General features: G+C 43.5%; 2 protein-coding genes across 7 annotated transcripts in view; both read right to left on the bottom strand.

The window, feature by feature from the left end:
- RSU1 (Ras suppressor protein 1) overlaps window positions 1–1,175 on the bottom strand; it is a 249,472-nt gene extending 248,297 nt beyond the window's left edge. For 5 of the 6 annotated variants that reach the window (XM_049097336.1, XM_049097338.1, XM_049097343.1 and 2 more), the window contains exons 1-2: window positions 1,013–1,172; window positions 727–838 (exon numbers count right to left, since the gene is read on the bottom strand). In XM_049097336.1, the coding sequence (XP_048953293.1) occupies window positions 727–835 (109 nt within the window). In that variant the 5' untranslated portion in view covers window positions 836–838; window positions 1,013–1,172. Of the gene's footprint in view, window positions 1–726; window positions 839–1,012 lie in introns of all 6 variants that reach the window. The other variant, XM_025445213.3, reaches the window with a different exon arrangement.
- An 8,291-nt stretch (window positions 1,176–9,466) lies between these two features.
- CUBN (cubilin) overlaps window positions 9,467–24,848 on the bottom strand; it is a 258,475-nt gene continuing 243,093 nt past the window's right edge. The window contains exons 61-67 of the mRNA XM_025445065.3: window positions 22,314–22,476; window positions 21,387–21,592; window positions 18,428–18,575; window positions 17,312–17,493; window positions 14,410–14,575; window positions 12,596–12,831; window positions 9,467–9,972 (exon numbers count right to left, since the gene is read on the bottom strand). Coding sequence (XP_025300850.1) covers window positions 9,865–9,972; window positions 12,596–12,831; window positions 14,410–14,575; window positions 17,312–17,493; window positions 18,428–18,575; window positions 21,387–21,592; window positions 22,314–22,476 — 1,209 coding nt within the window. The 3' untranslated portion in view covers window positions 9,467–9,864. The remainder of the gene's footprint in view (window positions 9,973–12,595; window positions 12,832–14,409; window positions 14,576–17,311; window positions 17,494–18,427; window positions 18,576–21,386; window positions 21,593–22,313; window positions 22,477–24,848) is intronic.

The following is a 24,848-nucleotide window of genomic DNA, read 5'->3' as shown; positions in this document are numbered from 1 at the left end:
GGCCAACATCCCCAGGTGGTGGCAACCGTGTGCGCAGCAGGTTCGGCAGCTGCCCCTCTTCAGATGGGATAGCCACGATGAAGTTCATGACCATCCTCAGCTGGCCCCAAAAGACATCTGAGTTTGCAATCTCTGGCTTAACGGAGTGAGTTACAGGCTAAGATATGTTGCAGAAAAATAACCTTAGAAAGCAACACAGTGACTGAAGCACAGGGTCAGCAAACCTGAAGGCAAGAGGCTAAAAGTTAGGGGATACATCACAGTAGCACGAGGAGGTAACAAAAGCCTCAACTAAGAATAAAGAGGCAGGAAAGGGCAAGGAGTGGAGGAGACATGCTTAACAAACTCCAGCAGCCATAAGAGGAGTTAATCATGGAACTTCTGTGTGGCGATTGCTCAAGGGTCAGTGACTATATTAGGAGAAAACAAGCCTGATGCAAAAGTGATTTTCGATTTAAAATAGAGTGGGTGTGCAGTAAACTGCGCGGGAAATCTTCTCAAATACCAGCTACTGCCTGGGTGACTCCTACCCCGGGCTCTGAGGCTCGTCTTCCAGCCGGGCCGGGCCAGGTCCCCGGCTGCAAACTTTCTGAGCTAAGCTCTCCGCGGGCGAGGGTTGCACGCAGGGGTGCAGAGCCCTGGAAGCTGTGGAGCCCGGCGGCCGGCGGCTCCCCGGGAAGCGCGCACAGCCTGCAGGCCCCGGGAGGGCGCGGCCCCCGCACTTACACAGGCCGTTGACGTCCAGCATGTTGGAGATGCCCCGGTCACTCATGTCCACTTCCGGCTGGTTCTTCTCCCGGCTCTCCTCCACCAACTTTTTCAGGGACTTGGACATGTTCTGGAGCAAACGACAACAGAGGAGGTGGGCGACGGCCGGGGGCGGGGGTTGGGTTGGGGGGGGCCGGGGGTTGGGGGGGCTCGGCGCGGGCTGGCCCCGGGCGGGGGGCGGGGGGCGTCCGCACCGCTCCGGGCGCTCAGGGAGGCGAGCCCGGGTGCCACGCCGCACACTCACCGCGGAGCGCGGCGCCGACCCGGCGGGCGAGGGAAGCACAGGCGTCCGCCCCGCGCGCTGCAGCAGCAACAGATGCGACCGCGGACGGGAACGGGAACGGGGACCGCGCCCTGTCCCGGAGCTCCGCGCAGGCGCACAGCCCGCCGCCCTGCGCTCCACGCCCCGCCCGCGCCTGGCGGTTCCCAAATTAGGAGACCAGTTCACTAGACGCGGCTCCAGGGTGAGGCCCCGCCCACAAGGAACGTGTACCGCGGCCGGCCAATCACGTCCGCCGCCTGGCCTCGAGGCTCCGCCCCGTCCCGCCCCGAGGTTAGCCCGTCCCCCTGGAATGCGCCCGGGGCTGCCGTTCCGAGAGGACCGGGCTGGGCGCACGCGCACCAGCGTCGGCGCAGGCGCAGTTTGTGCGCCGAAGCGCGGAGAGCTGTGGGCGGAAGCGGGAACCTGGGGGCGGGACCGTGGGGAGAGGGTGATCGCTCAACTTGGGAACCCGGGAAGCGAGAAGTTAGTTGCTCCTCGTTGTCCTGTCTCTTTAGTTGTGGTTCAGTGTTCAGAGGTCAGTACTCTGATCCCTTCCCCACAGTCGTTCCTTAGGCTGTATCATGAGCTGCTCGAATGCAAGAACGGCACAGTGGTCTGTGTTCCCGGCACCCAGCTAGATTCCTAGCACCCAGCTGGATTCCCAGCACCCAGGTAGGGATTGCCAGCACCCAGCTGGGGGTTCCTAGCACCCAGCAGGGGATTGCTAGCACCCATCTAGATTCCTAGCACCCAGCTGGGGATTCCTAGCACCCAGCTAGGGATTGCCAGCACCCAGCTGGGGATTGCTAGCACCCATCTAGATTCCTAGCACCCAGCTGGATTCCTAGCACCCAGCTAGGGATTGCCAGCACCCAGCTGGGGATTGCTAGCACCCATCTAGATTCCTAGCACCCAGCTGGATTGCCAGCACCCAGCTAGGGATTGCCAGCACCCAGCTGGGGATTGCTAGCACCCAGCTAGATTCCTAGCACCCAGATGGATTTCTAGCACCCAGCTAGGGATTGCCAGCACCCAGCTAGGGATTGCTAGCACTGTTCTAGTGATTCCTAGCACCTAGCTGGGGATGGCTACCCCTCAGCTAGATTCCTGGCACCCAGCTGGATTTCTAGCACCCAGCTGGGGATTGCCAACAGCCAGCTAGGGATTCCTAGCACCCAGTTGGAGATTGCCAGCACCCAGCTAGATTCCTAGCACCCATCTAAGGATTCCTAGCACCCAGCAACCGATTGCTAGCACCCAGCTGGATTTCTAGCACCCAGCTGGGGTTTGCCAACACCCAGCTAGGGATTCCTAGCACCCAGTTAGAGATTGCCAGCACCCAGCTAGATTCCTAGCACCCAGCTAAAGATTCCTAGCACCCAGCTGGATTCCCAGTACCCAGCTATGGATTGCCAGCACCCAGCAAGGGATTCCTGACACCCAGGTAGGAATTGCTAGCACCCAGCCAGGGATTCTCAGCACCCAACATGGACCCCTGTGTCACATGAAGGGGAATACACACAGATAAATGACTTCTCTTTCCTTATACTACACTCATAATTATACAATATTGTAGTTTGCTTTCTATTGAATGATGAATTTTTTATACAATCTTCATTGTTGGTTTTTTTAATAGACTTTCGGCTTTTCTTTTTTTTCCTATATTTTTAAAATAGATTTTATTTATTTATTTATTCGTGAGACAGACAGAGAGAGAGGCAGAGACACAGGCAGAGGGATAAGCAGGCTCCTCAGGGAAGCCCCGTGCGGAACTCGATCCCAGGACCCCAGGATCACACCTGAGCGGACAGACGCTCAACCCCGAGCCCCCCGGGCGCCCCTCCTGTAACCCATGTACCGTACCTCTAAGAACATACAGCTTTTCATTCCTCTCCATTGCTTGGAATTCAATGAATTCTTCTTGAAGGCTTTAGGAACCTACTAAGTTTCTGCTCCAACTTTGACCAATTATTTCTGCTCGTCCAGCTGATGGGTGACCTGTGGTTTCTTTCATTTGGCTCCTAGGTTTCAACTGACCTCTCTTGTATTTATCTTGATGGAGCCGCTCAAATAAACTTCTCTAAAATGGTGTATAGGAGGCACAAACTCTGAGTAGTTGTATTTATTAAAATGTCGGTATTTTGCCCACACCTTTATAATTTGCCTAACATGGAATTCTAAGTTCATTATCAATCTGTCTTAGATCTCAAAGGCGTCCTTCCAGTGACCTTTGCTTCCAAGGTTGATGCCTAGAGATGTGTTGGTCTCTTCCTCAAGTCTTTCCAGGGAACTATTGTTTTCCTTTGGGAAGCATTTGTGATCTTTTAATTATTTACCATTTTCTGAAATGTCACCATCAGATCTCTAATTGGAGGTCTTTTTAAACTTACTCTGTTTAGCACCCATTTGGCCCTTTTCAGCTGAAGATTCATTTCTCTCATCTTCTCTGGAAATTGTTTCTGTTATTTCCTTGAAATTTCTTTTCTGCCATTTTCTCTTATTTAGCACATTAAGGAAATCTGTTAGGCAGATGGCAGCCTCCTGGGACAGTTTCCTACAGTTATATTTTTTTCTCCCTCATGTGTTTTATTTATATTCTGAACTTAATGCTTTGGGAAATATCTCAATGTTATCTTCCGAAACTTTTATTAAAATTTTAAAAAGCGATTTTGGCTATTAATCAAAAAAATACTTCCTAAGACATCTTCCTTGGTTAATCTCACCGGGCTTTTGTTTCATGAGGGCGCTCCTCTCAAATATCTCTGAGGATAATAACAATTTTTAAATGTCTCTTCTCATGACTGAACTGTTCCCTTGTGACCTTTTCAGTTACTTTATCTAAAGTTTACTTTAAAGTTTATCTACTTTATCTAAAGTAGATACTTTATCTACTTTCCCATTCATATTGCTGTAATTCTTCTTGTCTGGTGACTCTTGGTTGTTTTTTCATATTCAGTCATGAAGATCTGAGCTGATTTTTCTAGATAGCCCATGTGGTTTTTTCCTTTTCTATTTGTGATGTGTAATTTTTTCCATCCTAGGTCCGCATTAATTTTCCTTGGGCTGTTGGTTAAATTTCTTCAGAGGGGAGATCCCGGTTTTATACCTGCATGTAGTCACTAGGCTGCTTTTGCTGGCAGAGGGAAATGGTGAATGGCAAGCGCCAACTAATGTAGTTCTTGTACTTCTGGTCTTACTCCTCACGCTGCACCTGCCAACCCCAGACACCCCGATAATGCCTGGAAAGTCCATTCTCAATTCTGCTGCACACCGGTCTTGAAATTGCTCTGGGCTGCAGTTTCTTACCCCAACCCCTGCCCCCACTGTTTCATTTGTCTGCGGCTTCTATTCACTTCCTGTTTTCCAGAAAATTATTTTCATTTCTTTATAATTCTCCTCTGATTATCTTCACTGTTGCCAATACAATTCTTAATAAAAAGTGTCCTTAAGTTCCAGATTTTTATAGCATGGAAACGGGCCAGCTTCCTGGGTTATGTGGCCTGTGCAGCAACACAAAGTTCCATGCTTAGCTGGGTTGTGTGCTTGATTTAATGCTCTGCTGTCACTATCTCAAAATATTTAATAATTTTTTATCAAGGGGCCGTGCATTTTTCTTTTGTACTGGGCCGTGCATATTATGTAGCCAGTCCTCCATGCAAAAGTTAATATTTATGAGAGCTTAAGTCGCTTCCACAGCTTCCCTGCCAAGTGCTCAGCGCTTACATACTGTCTGTGCTGTAATACTGCCCATTAGGAGAAATGTACTACTCCCACCCCAAGCCCACAGGGTGGGCCAATCGAAGATAGAGCACGGAAGATGCCTGTCCATACAAAGCACGCTAGATTATGACAATTAAGGTAAATTAAGTACATTTACATAAATTATTGCATGTATCATTAATTTTTAAAATACCTTGTTATTCTCCAAACTGTATATTAATTTACATTTAGTTACCAAATTAAAATTTGAAAAGCCAATTTTTCATCAATTATCCAATAATTATACCATTTTTCTTCCAGTAACTTCCCTCTTTAAATTGATAGCCATGGGGCAGCCCGGGGAGCTCAGCGGTCTAGTGCCACCTTTGGCCCAGGGTGTAATCCTGGAGACCCAGGATCGGGTCCCACATCGGGCTCCCTGCATGGAGCCTGCTTCTCCCTCTGCCTGTGTCTCCGCCTCTCTCTCTCTCTCTCTCTCTCTCCCCCCCTCTTTCACTCTCTCTCTCTGTGCGTCTCATGAATAAGTAAAATTAAAAAAAAATTGATAGCCATGGAGTGATCTGTGGTTCCAATAAGTAATGAGTTTTTCCCATTAATATTATTTTTGATGCTGTTGCAGCAATTACATTAAAAAAATTCCTAGGTCTTATAACAATGTCATTCTTTTTTAAGAATTTTAATAGCTCTATGAGAATAGTTTATAATAATAAGTTGACATATTTAATATTTAATAAGTCATATTTGATAAGTTGACTCCTAATCCTTCATGCTAAATGGGAGGCACACTCTTGAGTGGTTGCCAAGGTCAGAATCATAGCTCTCTCACTCAAGTATTATTGAAGTTTTCATACCTCATTTTTCTCAACTGTAAAATGGAAGTAATGGTTCTTAGTATTTTACTTCAGTGAGTGATATACAAGAATGACACAAGGCATAGGGCAAATATTACATAGATATTAGTTCTAATTTTTTCTTAATATAATTAATATTGTTAGTATTCCCTGGTGTGTGGCAGATTTTTTTAAATTCCATTAAATGGATTTGAAATGTAATAGAAAATTACAACTAGAACCCATATCCTGAGCATCTCCTAGCCCTATTCATTGACCCCAACCATCCTCTAGGTCATTCTTCACAAGAATGCCTGGAGCACCTAATATTCCACTGGGCCAAGAGAGAGCCTGTGCTGGCCTCTTGCTGAGCTATTCCAAGGGTAACTCTGGCCAGTAATGGGCAAAGTTACCCTTGAAGACTAAAAGGAATGAGATTTATTCTTCCTGCTAAGGTCCAGTTGTTTAGGGAGACAGAGAATCGGAGAGGAGAGAGATCAAGTGGTAGAAGGAAACTGGCTGTCCCCAATCCTGGGTTCCCAGACCATGAGCAGGCAGGGATAGATATTCCCAGGAGAACTGAATCAGTATGGCCACCAGATAGTACTAGTAAAGCCAACTTCTATGTCAAGCATTAGCCCTTTGGTTGCTGGATCATGAAGAGGCTGGATGGACAAAGTGGTGCTGGAGTTTGTCTCTTGTCCCTGTTCTGCTCTTCTCAAATAGGATGATAAAGTTTCCATTCTCACCTGGAATGGGCTAGTGTTAGAAAGTGACCATGAGATTTTTCTCAGTTCAGAATATGATCAGTTGTGAACAGGAGTAATTTCCCTTTCTTTATATTTGTGCCTATTTGTATTCCTTCAGACCCATGTTGAACATCACTCTCCATTATCTTCCAAGTAAGACTTCCCCTCATCCACCCTTCAAACCCATTTGTTTTATATTATAACTTTTTGGATTCCACTTATGGCCTGAAAGAAGCACTTTGGAGTATCTCAATATTTAACAACCAAGATGTTTGTACCAGTGTGAACTAGCTGATTGTTAGCTCTGTGCAGGGATGATCACTAAGAATGGAGTTTCATTCATGATGATACAATTTGAGAGCAAGAAAGTTATCACTTAGCCACTAAATTTAGGAAGCTGGCTTAATAAAAGTTTCACCAGATAAGGAAATTGAGAGTTTTGCCCTAGGAAACCAGACAAGTTGGACCTAGGAAATGGGTTTTTTGAAGTGGAAAGACATCAGTTGATGGAGTTGTACAGCTGTCTTGTCCACTACTTTATCCTTGGTTTGCTTAGTGTGTGTCACATAGGAAATGTTCAATAAACATGTCTAATGAGCAAATTAAAGTAGCACCAGAAGAAATGAGATGGGTCTTATTAATGAGAGATGGCATGATCTTATATATAAAAAACTGTAAAGAGGCCACTAAAAGTTTTTTTAAAAAACTGTTAGAATTAATGAATTCAGTAAAATAGGATACAAAATCTATGTATAGAAATCTATTGCAATTCTATTCACTAACAACAAACTATTTTAAAGAGAAATTAAGAAGCAATCCCAATTATAATTGTATCAAAAACAACAAAATAATTAGGAATAAATTTAAGCAACTGAAAACTCTAAGACACTGGTAAGAGGGGTTGAAGAAGACACAAATAAATGGAAAGATAGCACATGTTCTTGGATTGGAAGAATTAATATTGTGAAAACATCTGTACTACCCAATGCGATCTACAGATTCAAAGTAATCTCAATAAAAATTCCAATGATATTTTTCATTAAAAATACAAAAACAATCCCCAAATTCGTTTGACATCAGAAAAGGTTCTGCATAGCCAAAGCAATTCTGGGAAAGAAAGAAAAAAAGAAAAAAAGAAAGAGAAAGAAAGAAAGAAAGAAAGAAAGAAAGAAAGAAAGAAAGAAAGAAAGAAAGAAAGAAAGAAAAAAGAAAGAAAGAAAAAGAAAGAAAGAAAGAAAAAAGAAAGAAAATAAAAGAAGAAAAGGAAAAAGAAAAGAAAAGAGAAAAGTAAAGAAAAGAGAGAGAAAGAAAGAAAAGAAAGAACAAGCGAACCTGGAAGCCTCACACTTCCTGAGTTCAAGCTATATTACAGGGTATTGTCATTAAAACAGGCACATAGATCAGTGGAACAGAACAGAAAGCCCAGTCATAAATGCTATGTATATGGACAACTATTTTTTTTTAAGATTTTATTTATTTATCCAGAGAGACACAGAGAGAGAGGCAGAGACACAGGCAGGGGGAGAAGTAGGCTCCACACAGGGAGCCCAATGTGGGACTCGATCCCAGGACCCCAGGATCACGACCTGAGCCAAATGCAGACACTCAACACTAAGCCACCCAGGCGTCCCTGGGCAACTAACTAATTTTTGACAATGATACCAAAAACACACAACAGAGACAGGACAGTGTCTTCAATCCATGGTACCAGGAAAACTGGATATCCACATGCAAAAGAATAAAACTGGACCCCTATCTTATACCATTCACAAAAATTAACTCAAAATGGATCAAAGATTTATTTTATTTATTTATTTTTTGGATCAAATATTTAAATGTAAGACCTGAAAGTATAAAAATGCTGGAAGAAAACCCAAGGGAAAATGTTCTTAACATCAGTCTTAGCAATGATCTCTTGGATAAGTCACCAAAAGCACAGGCAAGAAATCTAAAATACGTTAGTAGGAACACATTAAAGAGCTTCAGCTACAGCAAAGGAAACCATCAATAAATTGAAAAGACAACCTCCAGAATGGGAGAAATTACTTTTTTCCTGTTTTAAATTTTCCAATTTAAAAGAAACATTATAATATTGACTATGCTTTCTTGAAATTGGTGTGTACACCTCTCGGATACTCTACTATGCCTTCTGGGAAAGTGAAATTGCCTCTGGTAGATACCATTATTCTAATGATGTCATCTGAGATCAAATCCTCTTTTACTGTTTGACAGCTGTTAATCTTGCCTTCAGATAAAACTCCCATCATTTCACACGTTATCGTCAAACTTTCTGCATATTCCATACCTTTGTGATTCTTTTTTAGGTAAAAGAGCAAAATACTGTGTCTCTCCTTATGATATTTCATCTTGAGTTTCCATCCATTGCTTCAACTTGTCAGGACCCAATGGGTCGAATGGTGCTTGTCATCATATTCACCATTCTTTCCAATAGGGAATCAGCTATAAAGTCGATATATCTACGCATAACACAGAATTAAAGGAAGCAGGAATTTTTTTAAAAGATTTTATTTATTTATTTGAGAAAAGAGAGAGAGAGCAAGAGCAGGGCATGGGAGGGGCAGAGGCAGAGGGAGAAACAGACTCCCTGAGAGTGAAGAGCCCTATTCAGGGCTCAATCCCAGGACCCTCTGATCATGACCTGAACCAAAGTCAGACATTTAAACGACTGAGCCACCCAAGAGCCCCAAGGAAGCAGAAAGTGTGAAGGTGAGAATGTTTCATTTATGTGGCTCTAAACTCTGTGGAGAAATAATTTTTCTGGCACTTGAGTATTTGAATAAGATGAAGTAACACATTCCACAGCTTCTTTCATTCACTTTGCCCCATGTCATCACTAAGGCTTACTTTTACGTATTTACTATAGGTGCTCTTGCTTTGTTAAAGGCAGCAGAAAACTTTATAAAAGCATAGCTCAGCCTTTTATGAGTCTGCAGACTGTGCTGTGAAACTAGGAATAGAAAATGGTGGCGCTTGTGGAATTGAAAGGGCAGAGAAGTGAAGGAAGCACTGAATGAGGAGTGATAAAATGCCAACTCAGGCCACGTAGCTCCAGTTCACCTCCTGAAGGATTCAGGTAGCTCATCCAAATGGAAAAGTTCAACTTGAACACTTACATATACCCGCTAGTGAAAGATTAAACTTTAATGAGGTAAATATTAATACAGCATCATTGTGTACCATTCAATTATGTTTATTACCCCTCACTTGACATTCACAGGGAAAATCATACTCCTATTTCACCATTTTTGACAATTTACATCACATGTGTCATAATCATTTCCAACTCATTAAGGAGTTTTTACAAATTTCAGCTCCAAGTGTTAGAAGGATGACACTCATAGCCAGGAGTAAAGAAGCTACATTCTATATTTTTTTTAAATGTGCAGACATTGATTCCACACATACTTTGGTGAAAAAAAAAAAAAGTTCAGATCCTTCCCAGTGACCCAGGCAGAAAGCCGTAGCGGGATGGCATGTCTGATGGTCCCTGCCCAGAGCCGACACACAGCGCTACTCAGCTGTCCCAGGTTAATCGGATTGCTGATGGATACACTGCATACTCTGCGTGAAATTTTATGAAGACACGATGTGAAGAGGCCACAAAGGGAGCTATGTTGGTGTCCTAAAATTGAAGGAAAAAAAAAGTAACAAATTATATTTTTCACAAATTTGAATATTTTTCTGGAAATGTTAGCCTAGTGACAAAATACTACATCAAGGAACTTCATAGAATTTACAGTAAACCTGCATATTTTTCCATAAGTAATCTTGCTAAGAATTAATACAGATATCTTACAAAATATTGGTGGTGGGGAAGAGCACTGAGGGAAAACGGGAAGTGATTGTTAATGGATACAGAGTTTCTTTTTGGGGTAACAAAATGTTCTTGAATTGATCATGTGAGCTATATAACTCTGAGTCTACTAAAAACTATTGAATGTACACTTCAAGTAGCTGCATTCTATGGTATGTGAATTATAACTCAATGAAATGGTCTTTAAAAATTGAATTTCCAATTCTACTTCTTTCTGAAATTTTAATTTTTTCAAATACAAACACATGCTTATTTTTGCAACTAAAACAATCATTTCAGTTAAATTGTATGACTTTCCCCTGTTAACATCTGTAGTTTCCTTTTAGGATTTATTTTCATATCCTGTCTTCACTAAATGGCACTGTGCAAAATGGATATATATATATACACACACAAAGGAAGGAGACTATACCACACAAAAAAATCAAGGTAAGATGAGTTAAAGACCTGAAACCATGAAACTCCTAGAAGAACACATAGGCAGTAATCTCCTTGACATCGGTTTTGGCAATGATGTTTTTGGATTTGATACCAAAAGCAAAGGCAACAAAAGCAAATATAAACAAGAGGAGCTATGTCAAACTAATAATCTCCTATGCAGCAAAGGAAACTATCAACAAAATGAAAAGGCAACCTACTGAATGGGAGAAAATATTTGCAAATTATGTATCTGATAAGGAGTTAACATGCAAAACATATAAAGAACTAGCAAAATGCAATAGTAAAAACAAACAATCCAATTTTACAAAATGGGCAAAGGACCTGGACATTTTGCCAAAGAAGACATACAGATGGCCAACAAGCACATGAAAAGATGCTCAACATCACTAATCATCAGAGAATGCAAATCAAACCACAGTGAGATATCCCTTCCTACCTGTTAGAATTGCTATTATAAAAAATACAAGAAATAACAAGTGTTGGTGAGGATGTGGAGAAAAGAGGACCTTCGTGCACTGTTGGTGGGAATGCAGACTGGTGCGGCCACTGCGGAAAACAGTATGGAGTTTCCTTAAAAAATTAAGAACAAGTCCTCCATATGACCCAGAAACTCTACTTCTGGGAATCTATTCAAAGAAAAGAAAAACACTAACTTGAAAAGATAGCTGCACGCCCCCATGTTCACTGCAGCATTATTTACGATAGCCAAGATGTAAAAGCAATCTACATGTCCATCAATGGATAAATGGATAAACATATGATATGCATGCTTATTATATTATAATAATAAAAGAGCATCATCCAGCCATCCAAAAGGAAATATTGCTGGTTGTGTCAACATGGAAGGTCCTTGAAGTCATTATGCTAAATGAAATAAGTTAGAGAAACATAAATGCCATATGATCTCACTTATTTGTGGAATCTAACAAAACAACCTAAAACTCTCAGAAACAGAGAACAGACTGGTGGCTGCCAGATGCGGGAGGTAGGAGTGGGTGAATTGGATGAAGGGTGTCAAAAGGTACAAATTCTCAGCTATAATAAATAAGTCTTGAGGATGCCCTGTACAACATGGAGGTTGTAGTCAGTAACACTATCATGTGTATTTGAAAGTTGCCAAGAGAGTAGATCTTAAAAGTTTTCATCACAAAAAATGCCCCAAATTTATGTTATACCAATATGTTATACGGTATGAAACCAATATGTTATGTCAATTTTATCTCAATTTAGAAAAACCAAACAACTCTCTAGACTTCTAGCTGATGTAATTCCCCATCCAGTTCATTCAAAAGCCTAAGTAAAGAGCAGAACGGTAGGAAACAGGTACACTCTGTGGTCAGAAATGTCACATTTCCCTTCCTGGAAAGCCCTCCATCTACTCTCATATAAAATGGGGGGACGGTGAGGGCAGACACAGGCAATACTCGGTCACTGTCAGGATCCTCCCTTGATGTTTCGGGAAGATCTGTGACATCAGAACTTGATGAAAACAAGCTACTAGTCACTAGACCCATCTTTGATCTCCCTGCTTATTTCTTCAAAGAATTCCTATAATTTTCAACAAGAAGTAGATGAAATGGAGCCAGGTGTCCAAACTGTCCAAAGTTGCATTCATGAAGACAATAACACAGGTACTCAATGCTGGGCAGCGCACTGAAATCACGTATGGAGCTTTTTAAAAAATAATGCACAGCAGCTCCTGTCCCAGAAATTCTGAGGCGGCAGCAGGTGTGAGTGGGCCCTGGAAGTCTGGACGGCAAAACACCTGCATAAGCCATTCTGATGCGGTGGAGCCTGGAAACCAGTACTGTTGATTCCACGCAATGCCCACGAGGTGGCACTCTGTGCTCCCCAAATAGGAAGGAAAATCCAGAAGCTGCTGAAATTTGTAAAAAGCTTGTGCTTTGTATTTTGTGTCTGGCTTTAAAAGTGTATACTGTTATTATTTAAAAATAATTAATGGAAATTTTAAAAAGCTTGTTTTACTCACTGCCCCACAGTATGGTCCAAAGGATGGAGAATTAGCATCCGGTCCATCGTAGAGTATGAGATAGTTCTGGACACAGTCTCCGGGATCATCGATGCTGATAAAGTAAAAGGTGACGGTGACAGGTCTTCCAGCAGGAGCGATGATGGCCCATTCACAGTCAGTGTTGTTGGGGTAAGTGCCGGGATAGCCGGGGCTGGTGAAGGAACCACTGTCCCCATAAAGGGTTCCACCACAGCCTGCAAGGAAACCAACGCAGGACGTTTGATTGAACCAAGTAGAAACCATCCCTTTGTGAGGCAGTAAGATGGCCGCTATTTTCTCAAGGTGCTGAGACACAAAGTGCAAGAATAGAGGAGGCAGGAACCCCTCTCCTGCTTCTTTTGTGGACTACATCCCTCCCACTCCCTCACCACCACCTCCTCCCACCCCATCCCACACCCTTTCCCTCTCCCCACATCATACGTTGTGTTCCCTATATATCCTGATGGTGGGACTACTTCCTCCAGGACCTTTCTTTGCAAACAGTGGGTTGAGAACACAATGGGAAAACAAAGAACCTGAAAAAGTAGCTATGGGAGAGAGTAATTAAAGTTGTTGTGTACTTTTGATGGCAGAGGGCTCTCTATCAGTTGATGATAATGATGTGAGTGAAGTAAAATTAAAAGTGAAATTCCAAGGCTGAACCCAGAGTGTGTCATTGTAGGTTTTGACATGAATTATTTTATTGCATGAGTGACTTTTCTGGTCTTATAACTGATGGTCCCAAGACTGACATGCTCAAAGCCAGAGTTCTGTATTAGTGTTAATTTGTGTGTGAACATTGTCATTATTTAGACCAGATACCCCGGGGACCCAGATATTAAAAGGCGCTGAGCTGGGTGTCTGACCCCTGGAAGTCTAGTCATGCTTCCACCACAGTCTAGCCTTATATTCCGGAAAACTCATTAACCTCATGTTTTATTTCCTCCTCTATAAAATTAGGGCATTGGAGATCACCTGTAAGCATCTGTAGCTGCCAAGATTTAAATTATTTCTTGTCCCTCAGTATATTTAAGTCATTTTTATCATTCTTATTTGGAAAGTTTTTAGATATTTCTAAATACCTCAACGAGACATCTCATAAAGATATTTCTCCTCTCTTGAGTTCAATATATTGACATGACTTAAATTTCCTTCAATTACTTGATAAACCACCAACCAAACATGCAGGAAGGTACTTACTGCCCTGAAAAAAGCAATTAACCTCCAGGACTGCCAAGAAATGACAGGCACTGCAAGGGGAGCAGCTGCTTATTTATACCCGAGTATGCGTTAGTAACTTGGCTTTTTAGTACATGTTTTGTTTGGTTTTTAATTCTCAGAGAGAATCTGAGATAATCAAACCAAAAGTTAAAAATATGATAAAATCCTCTGATGCTGGAGAGCTAGCCTGCATGTCCCAGCATTCAGAGGATAATCAAACCAAAAGTTAAAAATATGATAAAATCAGAAATTATAAAGGAATTTTAAAATCTATATCTTATCTATATTTTATTCATATTTTTATACTCTTTCTATATTTTCTACCTGTTGCTAGATACATGTATCTATATGTTATAGTGATACATATAGATATATAATATGTAGAAATAATGAGAGTAGAATTAAAAAGGGTATCTGTACTCTCATTGTTAAAAATCTCTGTATTTATTGAAAAAAAATCAAGTATAGGGATGGCTAAGAAGGTATGGTCACTTTTAATGATCTTTTCTTATTAAATCCCCTGTATTTTTCTCATCTACATCAATGTCCCTTATGAAGTGCAAGTGTCTTACCAGAGGGTGATGAGGTCCAGACAATTTCATACCCACGATTGGAAGTTGCGCTATCGGTCTTAAACCGTAGGTATAGTTTGTTGTTTCGAGAGAAGATAGGATCTGGCAACAGAGTTCCACAGTATGTGCCAAATAATGGTGAACTGCTATCACTTCCATTTCTTACCTGGAAAAGTGAGCCATTAGTTACTATACATAAGCATATTATTCTTTTTCCTCTGATTTTTCATTGCTATCCATTGACACATGAGACTATTTGAATGACGACCTCTTTTGGAAAAGCTTTGTCTTTTTATATACATGAGAATGAACTGGTCTCTGAAAATAGACCCAAAGATGAGAAACACCCAACTTGACGATCAAAAGCCATTTGCATTTGAATTCAGAAATATCTGCAAATTTCAAAAAGATTGGAGAGGGATATTGTCTGCTCTGTTTCTAGTCACTTCTATTGTGCTTTATTCATTATACCGCGTGTATGTTTTTTTACCCCCTTTGAAAATTGCTTGGCTATGCAGGGCCTATGCGGAAAAAAAAAAAAAGCAAAGTACAAAGTATAATAAATTTCAAAACCAAAGGAATTTCAGTATGTGAAAAAGACACAACTCAACAAATCTCATAAGATTTGACTATTAGGTAATTTTAAAAACAGTCTAAAGCTAAACAGATTTTTTTTTTTAATTCACTGGTTAGAGTAGATGCATATAAAAATAGGAGATGAGTCAGTGTGTGAGTATGGGTAACCTCAGTGAACTCCACCACCTCTGTCCTCAGGGCTCCTCCTGCGTATTCTCAGCTGCCCTATACCAGAGGAGGGCTCTGGAGAAGTATTAAAGAAGTGTTATCCAGGCGATGTAGAGCTGGAACCAGCTCAACATGTATGAATGGTGATTTTATTGACATCTGTATTCAAATTCTTGGAAGTTCCTCCAATCCCTTTATAATTTCATTGTTTGACATTTGGTTAATTTCTGGTTGTCTTAAGTCATAGAGGGTCTTCAAAGGCACCATGGTTGGTCTTACTGGAGGCTGTTGACCTAGAGTGAGATTCTTTTTAGGTCAATGGAGTAGCCAGTGGGAGACAATAGTGCCTTTCTGCTGCTTTCTGGATTATTCTTCCAAGTGGCCTTGCCATGGATGGAGTGGCCAGTGAACCACCAGCAGACAGAGAGGACCGCCATATTCAGGAGCGCTGGAGGGCCAGACCTGCTACCATGCTATTCTTAACTTTGAGTCTCTTTCCTCCGGATTCTGTTTTAGAAATCTCTGCTCTGAGAGGAGAAGTGGAGTATCATTTCCAACTAGCATCCTCTCCATTTTTCTTTGCACAGGAGGGACCAGTATCTCTGAGCTATTAGAGGACCCTAAAAGGGGAAATGGATCCGCTAAAAACAAATGCAGATTCCACATGTGATCCAGAGCTTGGCTCTTATGTGGTAGTAATATGGTCATGGTCATCACTGAGAAATTTCTGTTCCTGGCAGAGCTGACACGAAAGGCATGGGGAGTCTTGTGCATATGGCTGCCAATAAATCACGTCAGTCTTCCCAGAAAAAAACAGATGCAGCTGCATTTTACAGGCCTGACTTGCAGTTTCCTGTCTTTGCTTATTGGACAGGAAGTTTCTAACCACTTTCTATGGAACAAGAAGGGCAGCTAGTAGGAGGAGTTCCCACCTCTGATGCTGGAGAGCTAGCCTGCATGTCCTAGCATTCAGAGGAAAATGCACATGTTAACTCCAGTCACTAATGGTCAACCCAGGCATGAACCAGGGGTAGCTGCCCTGTGAGTCTGAATTGGTGGGATTATTCTGTCCTTTCCCTGTATCCTCTCCTCTGGCTTCTACTTTACACTTCACATAAGTGGTGAGGCAAAAAGGTCTGAGTTGAATGTCCTGATTGACACAAGCAATACTCTATTTCTCTCCTCCTTTCCTCCCCTGCAAAGCCATCGCTCCCCATTCCTACCATGACAAGTATCCGCCATGAAAAAGGCCCAGGCTTCCTTCAAGTACTTATTACTCTACAGATTAAGAATATTCATTAACAAAATATTTAGATTAATTCTGTAGGGGAGAGCTTCCCATGATAATAAGACTCTAGAGCAGACATAGGGCAGCAAGCTGTTGGAAACACCAGACCCTTGTGTATGTGAGACAAAGCCCATCTAGAGCACTTCAGGTAAGGTTCACATTCAAACTCAATTCACAGAGGAATTCAGCATCTTTGGATTTACAAGTCTTTGATTACACTGCAGTTTACTGCCTAAGATTGAGTACATTTCCAAGAGTTTGCAAAGGGCGCCCAAATGAGCTCTGAGGTTTTCATGGTAAAATAGAGGCACTGCACTCCACACAGTGCCTGCCTCAGTCATGGGCTCATTCAGAACATCTTCCCGTGAACAACAGCAATAGTTTTCGCTTAAACAGTATAGGTGGTGCAGGGCAGAAAGGGTGCAGGGGGCGCTCTTGGGATGGTGCTGGAGAATCACAAAGGTGCAAATACTAGAGGAGCATGGTTCTGCTCCTTCCCAGCACTGGATGGTTCTCTTTGAACTCACACATCTTGTCCCTCAGGAAACCTCTCAGTCCCCAAACTGAATTAGGTGCTCCTAACCATGCTGACTCTGCTAGTCCTTTCCACGTTGTGTGGAAATTGACTATTTCTGTCTTTCCCATGGGCTGTGTGCCTCCTGGGGGCCCTGACTATGTCTTGTTCCCTTTTTGACTTCTGGTGCCTTGACCTAGAAGATGCTTGGTAAATATTTATGGAATGAAAGGATGATGGACCAATTATGAACAAGTAAGGGATCCATGGTTAGAAGTAGCAGAGACAGATGTGAAAAATCTTCAGTGATTCATCTTTTAAATAGTTCATTGACACGCTATCTAAACGTATGTTACCTCCAAGAAGTCATGTGTGCATTCACTTGAGTCCTCAATGCCAAATGAATGAAAAAATAGAGAAATAGTATGGTTCTGTGGGGCTGTGAGAATAACAGTGCAATCCAAGTTATTGTCATAATTATCTGGCCATCCGGGACTCTTCAGATTGCCAAAAGCCTTATTATATTCTCTGTTACAACCTTAGAGGGAAAAAAAATCACAATTAATGTACGCATCCCAATATTTAATGCTCTTTCAACCTGATAGAAAGAATTCAAAAAGATTATTAAATTTGAGCAAACTTCAGAAGAAAAGCTAATCCTGCCCTTTCACTTTCCTTTGAGATAAGTGAGGTCAGAAGAAGCAAGGTCATGGCTCAGATGGCAAATGCAATGAAGTGTCTCGTTAACATAAAACACTCCCATGGGAAATATGAAAGGTAAGCCTTCTTTGAAAGGGAATGTTCTAACATTCTCTGTGCTGCTCTGATCACACTGAACTGGAGTTGACTGGCATCTAGACTTTTTCAGGACAAAGTTTCTGCTTCCAAGACCAACATTTGTATGAGGATTTCCATTTACATCCTTTAATGAGTTACTCATTCTGATAGAATTGGTGAATTGCTGTTCTGTATCATTCTGGGTAAAAATGGGTAAAACCGCCCAAATTATTTCTGTGTGTTTGTTTTAATCACAGGCAGCTCTCATTTTAATCAAGCTGGAAAAGAACATCAAATAACATTCTGTGGAAATAAACTTCTGAGTCATGATAGTAATCAAATAACCCTTTCAGGAACTCTTGGTTTTTACAAAATAAACTTCCTGAGGTACAGTGAGTTCTAGATGCAGTCAAGTGGATAACTAATAAAACAACTGGTAGAGACAAATTAACTACATGAACTTCGAAGAATATGCTGGCATTCTAAACGTTTTAATTAATATCATATTCACTGTACCTCTTCAGAGACCAGCTCTAGTAATTTGCTTAGTTGGGCCTGGCTTCTACTTAAAATCCTTATGTCACTGCGGGTGTGATTTATGTTAACAGATCCAAGGTTACTCGTAAGAGCTGATCCCAGCAGTCATTGGGATGGTGGCAGTTTTTCTGAATAACAGATAAAGTTCCAGGGCTCACCTGCAATCTGATAGGTAAAACCCACTCTAGAGTTTCTGTTGAGGACTTCGGACTTGAAGATGACAATTGCCGTACTCCTAGAAGAATAGAACGTTGGTGTAGCCGAAGCATTTCTGCCACAGATCTGAGGTCCTGGACTTCCATTACTCTGAAATGAAATGGAAGCCAAATCATACTAGATTTAGTTTCAAAAGAGAATACACCATAGTGGAAACTAAACCACATATAAAAGGATGGTTTAAATATTCAGCCATGGAGGAGTGCCTGGGTGGTCTCAAGGGCTTAGGTGTCTGCTTTCAGCTCAGGTCATGATCTGGGGGTCCTGGGATCTAGTCCTGCATGAGCAGGGAGTCAGCTTTTCCTTCTACCTCTGCCTCTCCTCCCTGCTCATGCTCTCTCTCTCTCTGTCCTCTCAAATAAATAAATAAAATCTTAAAAGAAAAAAAATGTAGCCAAGGAAACTAGTTACAGTGTTTGAAGCCCTGGACAGCCAGGCTCATGTGGAATCCACAAATGTCTCATACTCACCAAGGGGCAGGAGGTAGAGGCCAAGTTTCTGCTGAAACCAAGAGACAGATACTATGTATGGAAACAAGACCCTTTCCCCCTCATGTAACCTTCACGGCCAAAGGACTGTGTGGTTGCTCTGCGGACATCCAGGCACAACACAGTTCTGCTGGGGTCTCCCCATCATCCTAAACTCCATAAGCCTAAGCCAGCCCTGCCCTGGCCCTTCACCACCATCCCTGAGCTCATCTGACCAGACTCTGGCAATGCTGTGAATCCCATAGGGCACAGCCCCTGCCTGCCACGAGGTCTCTGTTACTCCTTTGTAAAACCTGGGCAGCCCTCCTCGCCTCTCACGGTAGTAGGGTAATGCAGTCCGGCACCCACCCATCTTGCATAAAAACCACCAGCACCAACGTAAAGACGTTTGCTGCCTCTCACTCCTGGGTGCAAGCTCCTGTTACTAATGTCTGTTTCCAGCCCCCCTTCCGTGCCCCCCGTCACCAGCTGCTGGTCCTCTCCTAACCTTCCCTGTGGCCTCCTCTCAACATTCACTGCAGTGTTAGCCTGGAGTGAAGCTTGGGTCCCCTGCAGCCTCCTAGCCATTCTTTTCCCATAGTCCACAATTCCTCGAGTAGGAACAGTGGTGAGGGGCTGGGCCGGTGGGCAGGGTTCTCAGGTCGCTCACTGCAGGTACCTCTCCTGGCATCAAAGTGGCTACATCTGGCTGAAGATTCCTCTGACCCTTCTCACCATTCTCACTTCTCCTCTGGTGACTTTCCTTCATTAAAGACTTGTGTTTTAGCTAATGGTCATCCCTTGTACCCCACTTCCTTAACCCTTAGAGGTTTCAATGTTTTCACAGATGATCCACCGAACACCCTGATCTGCAGTCCTTACTACTGGTGACTTTGGCCTCCACTCTGTGCAATTGCCTAGGCCAGCAACTATCACCCCCATCTCATGATCCTCACATGAACTTCCAGCTATATCTTCTCTTCCTGATCTTGGACACCTGGGGAGTTCATTTCTCCTAGTCATCAGTCAATTTTCTGTCTTTCCTCCCAACGTATACAGGCTGAAACCCTTTGTGTTCTTTCCTTCATTCATTCAGTCAAAGGGCATTATTCATTCATGACAAATACTAGGTCTTTTTTGAAGCCTATCCAGCTGCTGTTATGATCCAGAGCTGCCTTGTGCCTTGTAAGTAGCATTTCTGTATCCAGATGGGAGCTGGCCCTGGTCCCCATCATCTTAGCTTCAGGAAGCAATGGGAAATTGAAAGAGCTTTAACCAAAGGGCCTCGTTCCACTTGGCTCTAAGACCTGCCAGGAAGGTACCACCGGGGAATAGGAATCTCATACTGGAAACCACTGCCAATGGAGCAGTGATCCTTGCGCCTTGGCCACGGTGGGAGCCTGGGATATGTCTAAGTGTTTGTGCTTTCTGAAAACTCAACAAATACAGTGTCCCCTCAGCAGCCAGCTCCTGTCAGATCTCTCCAATTGGGAATCAGCCAAACTGAATTCTTCTACCCCCACCGAGATACACGTATAAACTAGGGGATCATATAAGGAGGACCCTGAAAACTCAGGAAAGGACAGATTGGACCCTCTTCTATTGCCAGCCTGTGGGGGGGTAAATATGACACTCTGGGAATGAACTGAGCCAGATTAGTTGCTCCTCAAACTGCTGAAAGAATCCAGGGATTCCTGGGTATTTTTCCCAGGGATCCATCCTCTGGTCATGACTCCACACTTTATATATGCTCCGTGGATAATCTCATTACTCACATTATTTCAGCTACTGACCATGTAATAATACACCCAAATCTTCAGGCCTTCTGCTAACATCATGTGTCCACATCCAATTGCCTTCTCAAAGTCTTGGCCCATGAGCAATTAATTCACCTTTCTCTCTCTCTCTCTCTTTTTAAACCAAAACAACTTTTTCCTTTTTTTCTCTCTTACATGACCATGAATATAATCCCACTGGACTGGTGCCAAATGGCCTCATATGTGATTTCCATGTGTTCCACACTGACACCTCCCGTTCATCTTATACACAGATCCCCCTAACTGCAGAGGTGTTTCTCTGAGCATGGTCCTTGGAGCACCAGGGGCAGAACACTCAAGAAGTTCATCAAAAATTTAGATTAATGGGTGCTATATGGAGAAATCAGGGTCTGACGTGGGGCCCTGGGGTCTGTACTTTTATCTAGACACCCAGATGTGTCCTGTGCACAAGGAAGTTTGGCAGCTTCTCACCTACAAGACCAAGGGCAAATTTCCTGACGCCTAAATAGAGGGTTTCATATATGCCTGAAAAACATATCAAGCTGGAGGTAAGCTCGAGAATTTATTTAATTATGCACTCATTCTTTCAAGTGTTTTGCAAATACTGGTGAAAAAGGGCCATTAGATGTGACTGTCATACGTCCTAGAATTGTTACCTCAGGTGAGTCCCGAAACTCTAAGTAATTCTGGTCACAGTCTTGTGAGTGCAGCTCCAGGGCCCACACTGTGATCTTGACCTGCTGATGTGGAGGAGCTTCAAGGACCCACATACACATGGACAGTGGGACCTCTGGGTTTGATGAATTGGGTGATGAAATACTCTGTGGGGTCCAAGTTGCATTATATGTTCCACCACAAGGCACTGGAGAAATAGAACAATTTGTTAATCATATTTTATTCATGTTTCCACATGCACATAATGTTTAAAATTCAGCCTTCCCCACCCTTCCAGCCCAAAGCGCTATAGTTAACATCATTCTATAAAGAAGTTAGGGTATTCTTCACTAAGAATCAGACTAAATTTCAGGGCATCTGGGTGGCCAAGTTGGTTAAGCATTTGCCTTTGACTCAGGTCATGACCCTGGGGTCCTGGGGTTGGGCTCCCTGCTCAGTGGGGAGTCTGCTCCTCCGGACTCTGCCCCTCCCCCAATGCTTGTGTGCACATGTGCTCTCTCTCTCAAATAAATAAAATCTTTAAAAACAGAATCGTACCAAATTTGTATCACTGATTTTTTTAAAAGATTTTATTTATGTATTCATGAGAGGCACAGAGAGACAGGGGCCAAGACACAGGCAGAGGGAGAAGCAGGCTCCATGTAGGGAGCCCAACGTGGGACTCGATCCTAGGTCTCCAGGATCACACCCTGGGCTGAAGGCAGTGCTAAACCGCTAAGCCACCCAGGCTGCCTTGTATCACTGATTAAACAGAGTGATTAACACAGTATTTAGTAACTGACATTGAGTTTAGGTAGGAATTAACACTGAGTTTCATAATTAACATTGGGTTTAGATATAAGCATGGCATTATTTTTAGTGCCTAAATATACGTTTCATAAAATATAAAAATGTCTCAATTTACTCACTGTCCACAGTAGTGTATGTAGCATTAAATCCTTCCCTTTCTAAAGTTACATCACTGACAAATTGAACCGTCAGGAAGTTGCCAGAAGAGATAAAGGGAGCAGGTACAGTGGAACCGCAGAATGTTCCAGCCAAGTTGGCATTTTCACTATCCCCATCATATAACTGAAAAGAAAAATTGTTCATTAGTTTTCCATGACTCGCAAAGAAGTTGTAGATTTCGCACTAAAATGGACGTGGAGTCACACCAGGTCATGATTAAGAAACTTACCTTGATGGGGCGAGAGCTGGCTTTAACTTAGGGACAGCTGTTCCTGAATCGATGCGATTAGAATGATTTTCAGTGAAAACCTGGTTAGGGTGCCTCGAAATCCTTTCTCACTATGTAAGTCACATCTGATTTTAAACTACTTTGTCATTGGAGCCAGCGAAGCATCGCTGTTGTCGCCCGGCGTGGCCCTCGCCGCACACCGGTGAGATCGCAGGCCCGGGTTCTCGGCTCCCTTCGGAACTCCCGGTTCCACTCGTGCCCCTCTTTTTTTTTTTTTTTTTAAGATTTTTTATTTATTTATTCATGAGAGACGCAGAGAGAGAGAGAGAGAGGCAGAGACACAGGCAGAGGGAGGAGCAGGCTCCGTGCAAGGAGCCTGACGTGGGACTCGATACCGGGTCTCCAGGATCAGGCCCTGGGCCGAAGGCAGGTGCTAAACCGCTGGGCCCCCGGACTGCCCTGTGCCCCTTTCAGCCTGTCCTCAGCAGCGCCCGAGGCTGCAGGTAAGATGGAAACTAGGCCAGGGCACTGCTCAAAGCCCTCCGAGCGCTTCCCAGCCGCGCAGTGCGCGATCCAAAGCCCTTACGGTGGGCTTCCAGGCCGGAGGGAGTCTGCTCTCTCCACACACACACACACACACACACACACACACACACACACACACACACACCCTGGCTTTCCCCATCTGATACCTGACTGTCTCCAAGTGGTTCTCTCTGCTCCAGGGGCAAGCCAGGCATGAGGCTGCTGCGGGCCTGTTGCACTCCTTGTTTCCCTCTGCTGGAACATTCCTCTCCTATACGTCCCTATGGTTTGCTCCCCTACCTTCCTTCAGCCCTTTACTCAAACATCGCTGACTCGCTAAAGCCTTCCCTGACCACCTACTTCAAATGGAAGCTCTCTCCAAATTCCCTTTCTCCGGCCTGCTTCCTGCTCTCCTTAGAGCGCGCACGACCTTGACCCACTCCCATGTACTTGTATCAGCGCCTCCCGCTCGCTCGGAAGATGATGCCCGTTCCCTGGAAGCACAGGTCGCTGTCCGCCCTGGGCACTGCTCTGTCCCCAGCTTTTAGAAGGGCCTGGCACACAAAAGGCAGCCAATAAATGTCTTTGGCCCCTCTCTCCCGCTACCCACCCCTCTGAAACCCATTCTCCCCAAGGCTTCCCAACGTCAACAATCGCTCAAGCCTACATCAGTCATCCTTGATTCCTCTCCGCGCCCCCACCTGCCCCACACCTATTCCGCCCTCCCTTCAGAATCTACCCCCGAAGGCTGCTCCTCATTGCTACCACCATCCTCCCCCACCTCGGCTATTGTACTATCCTCCTGAGCGATCTGTTTCCACCGAGCAGCCACAGCAATCTCTGCAGAAGTAATGGCCTGAGTGTTTGCAGCTTAAATCAAATTAAGCTCCTGCTCAGCCTTTGCTCCAGTGGGTTCCCACTACTGCACCTGAATTGAAACCGGAGCTCTTTGTGGCGGCCTGCAAGCCCAGCCTGGTCTGGCCCGGTGCCCTGTTCCCCATACTTCCTCCTGCCAGGAGTGTCCCCACAAGGCCCCTGCGCTGCTCCTCCTGTGAGTAACAATTTCTCTCTCCCCACCTCTTGAACTGGCTGCTCTCCCTTGTCATGTGGCCTCAACTCAGATGTCACCTCCTCCGAGAGCCCAGCTCTATCTAATGTTGCTGGGCCCCCAAGAACTATTTCTTATTAAAATCAAAACACTTCTTATTTGTTGCTTATTTACTTATTTTTCTCGTCTCTCTCCCAATAAGAATTTAAGTCCCATGGGTGGGAAGACTGACGATTCACTGCCGTGTCGCCAGGACCCAGAAAAACTCCGAGCCATAGGAACTTTCAACAGACACCTGTCGAAATAGTGGACACCTGAATCTCTTTCAAGCTTATGACCAGAAAACAGATTTCTCCAGCTAAGTAAGCTTCACAGTATTTCTGAAACAAGTATGTGCGTGTAGATCCAAACGCTGAATTTATAACAGAACTAGGGGGTGTTATATAGACTTCAAGGTAGCCGTGACCACTGACGTTATTCTAAAATGCCAGGAAAGTAGAAGTCATTTTAAAATAAACAGAAAAGTAAATTTACCACTAGGTGGCACTGTTTCTCCTGCTTACATGGGATTTTAGTACATTCAGAGCCAGGAGGGACTCCAGAGTTGGGTAATTTCATCTCCCTCATTTTATGGAAGAGCTGACTTGTCAAGTTTTGAGTAATGTACCTTTTCTGGTAAACAAGGTAAAATAT

The sequence above is a fragment of the Canis lupus genome, chromosome 2 (genome assembly GCF_003254725.2).
Source record: "Canis lupus dingo isolate Sandy chromosome 2, ASM325472v2, whole genome shotgun sequence".
In the NCBI taxonomy this organism is placed as follows: domain Eukaryota; kingdom Metazoa; phylum Chordata; class Mammalia; order Carnivora; family Canidae; genus Canis; species Canis lupus.
Note: the sequence above shows the minus strand (reverse complement) of the source record. Positions and strands in the feature narration are given on the sequence as shown.